At 34.4% G+C, this 1,429-nt stretch overlaps 1 protein-coding gene across 1 annotated transcript in view; it reads left to right on the forward strand.

Annotated features, from left to right (window-relative positions):
* Positions 1-1,429, forward strand: part of LOC101494749 (uncharacterized) — a 6,586-nt gene that overhangs the window by 2,915 nt on the left and 2,242 nt on the right. Inside the window, exons 6-10 of the mRNA XM_073366165.1 lie at positions 1-69; positions 169-258; positions 536-666; positions 1,071-1,152; positions 1,224-1,271. The exon at positions 1-69 is cut by the window's left edge and continues 2 nt beyond it. Of these exons, the coding sequence (XP_073222266.1) occupies positions 1-69; positions 169-258; positions 536-666; positions 1,071-1,152; positions 1,224-1,271 (420 nt within the window). The remainder of the gene's footprint in view (positions 70-168; positions 259-535; positions 667-1,070; positions 1,153-1,223; positions 1,272-1,429) is intronic.

Raw genomic sequence — 1,429 nt, forward strand, 5'->3', positions numbered from 1 at the left:
AAAGAGTGTCCTCTTCAGCTGGAGCTTCCGAATGGAGAGATCTCTAAGACTAATGGCTTTATATCTCCAGTTATTTTTCTCACCTTCAAAGCTTCCATAATTAGTTTTTTGGTTGTAAAATTGCTTAAATGGTTAACGTTATGAAGTGCCTATTCTGGATTATTGCAGATGTGGGGAGGTGTTGTGGTATGGAACCCCCAAAGCTGTATAAAGGATTTGCAAAGTAAGGATCCTGTCAGACATATGATTTCTCCTCAGGTTATTCTCTTGTTCCTTCGTAGGCACTGTTTGTTAGTATGCTTACTGTTGAAGTTAGTTGCTTCTCATTGTTTATGTTTAAAGTAAACTAATACTGTGGAACTTTTTCTTCCATGTATGGTACACTTTGGACCTTGATTTTACTTGAAACCAATTTTTGATAGACTTTTGTTTGGAGGGATTAAATTTCAGTAACTTTTAATTGCAATTTTAATTTGTTGTTGTTGATTTCATTAATTCTCTTGCTGAGTACTGTAACATGCATATACTGAAACAGGATCTTGAGAAGCTTTTTGAAGTTCTCATGGGGCAGCTACGACAACTTCTTGGTCTGAAGTCAGATCACCTTTATGTTGGTGAGTCAGGCACATCCATTCTCCTAGGGAGTGAAAGAGGTTTCACAGAATGGTAAGAATAATAGTCCTTTTAAGATAATTTTGAAAGCCTGATGCTGACGGGATAAGAATGATACAAGGATTTCAATTTTTTTCTTCCCAATATCATATTATTTTTGAAAAAATTGAATATTTTTCTTGTTTGATAACTTCACAAATTTCACTGTCTTTAATTAGTTGTAGCATTTTACTTGGAAATTATTTTTCTTTGACTGTGGCACCGAAATAAAAGAAAAGTTTTTTGGAATATTTCTTACACCAAATGCATAAAACTTCCTATAATATTTTCAGAAATAAACATTTAGACCATGGTGGGTTGAGTCCATTAAAGTTATCGTTGTGGGATGGTCATTCATTTGTCTTCCTGAAGAACAAAATCACTTCAAAAATTAGTTCTTACGGGCTGATTGTGTGTAGGGAATTGGATGTTTTGTCACGGAAGCATTTCTGCTTTAATCTCCTTTCATGTGCCACAACGCTTGGATCTCTATCTAGATTGGTATGTTGGTCAGTTAGGTTGCTTTAGTTCATTCTGTTGTTTGGGGAAGCTTAGATTTCCATTTCTTGCAGGTACAATCATTACCAAGGATGATTATCATGGATGAAATTGGAAAACAGGTGATTTTTTACTAGATGTTTCTTTTTTGTCATTAACTTATTGCTAAGATGGTTAGTTTAGAGTTTGCCACAAATCGGTTAGTTGCATATGGTTAGTGATCAATAAGCTCTTTTAACAGAGTAACTGTATCCCTTTTTCTACATCTTTTCAATATGAT

Source organism: Cicer arietinum, chromosome 3, assembly GCF_000331145.2.
Source record: "Cicer arietinum cultivar CDC Frontier isolate Library 1 chromosome 3, Cicar.CDCFrontier_v2.0, whole genome shotgun sequence".
NCBI lineage: Eukaryota > Viridiplantae > Streptophyta > Magnoliopsida > Fabales > Fabaceae > Cicer > Cicer arietinum.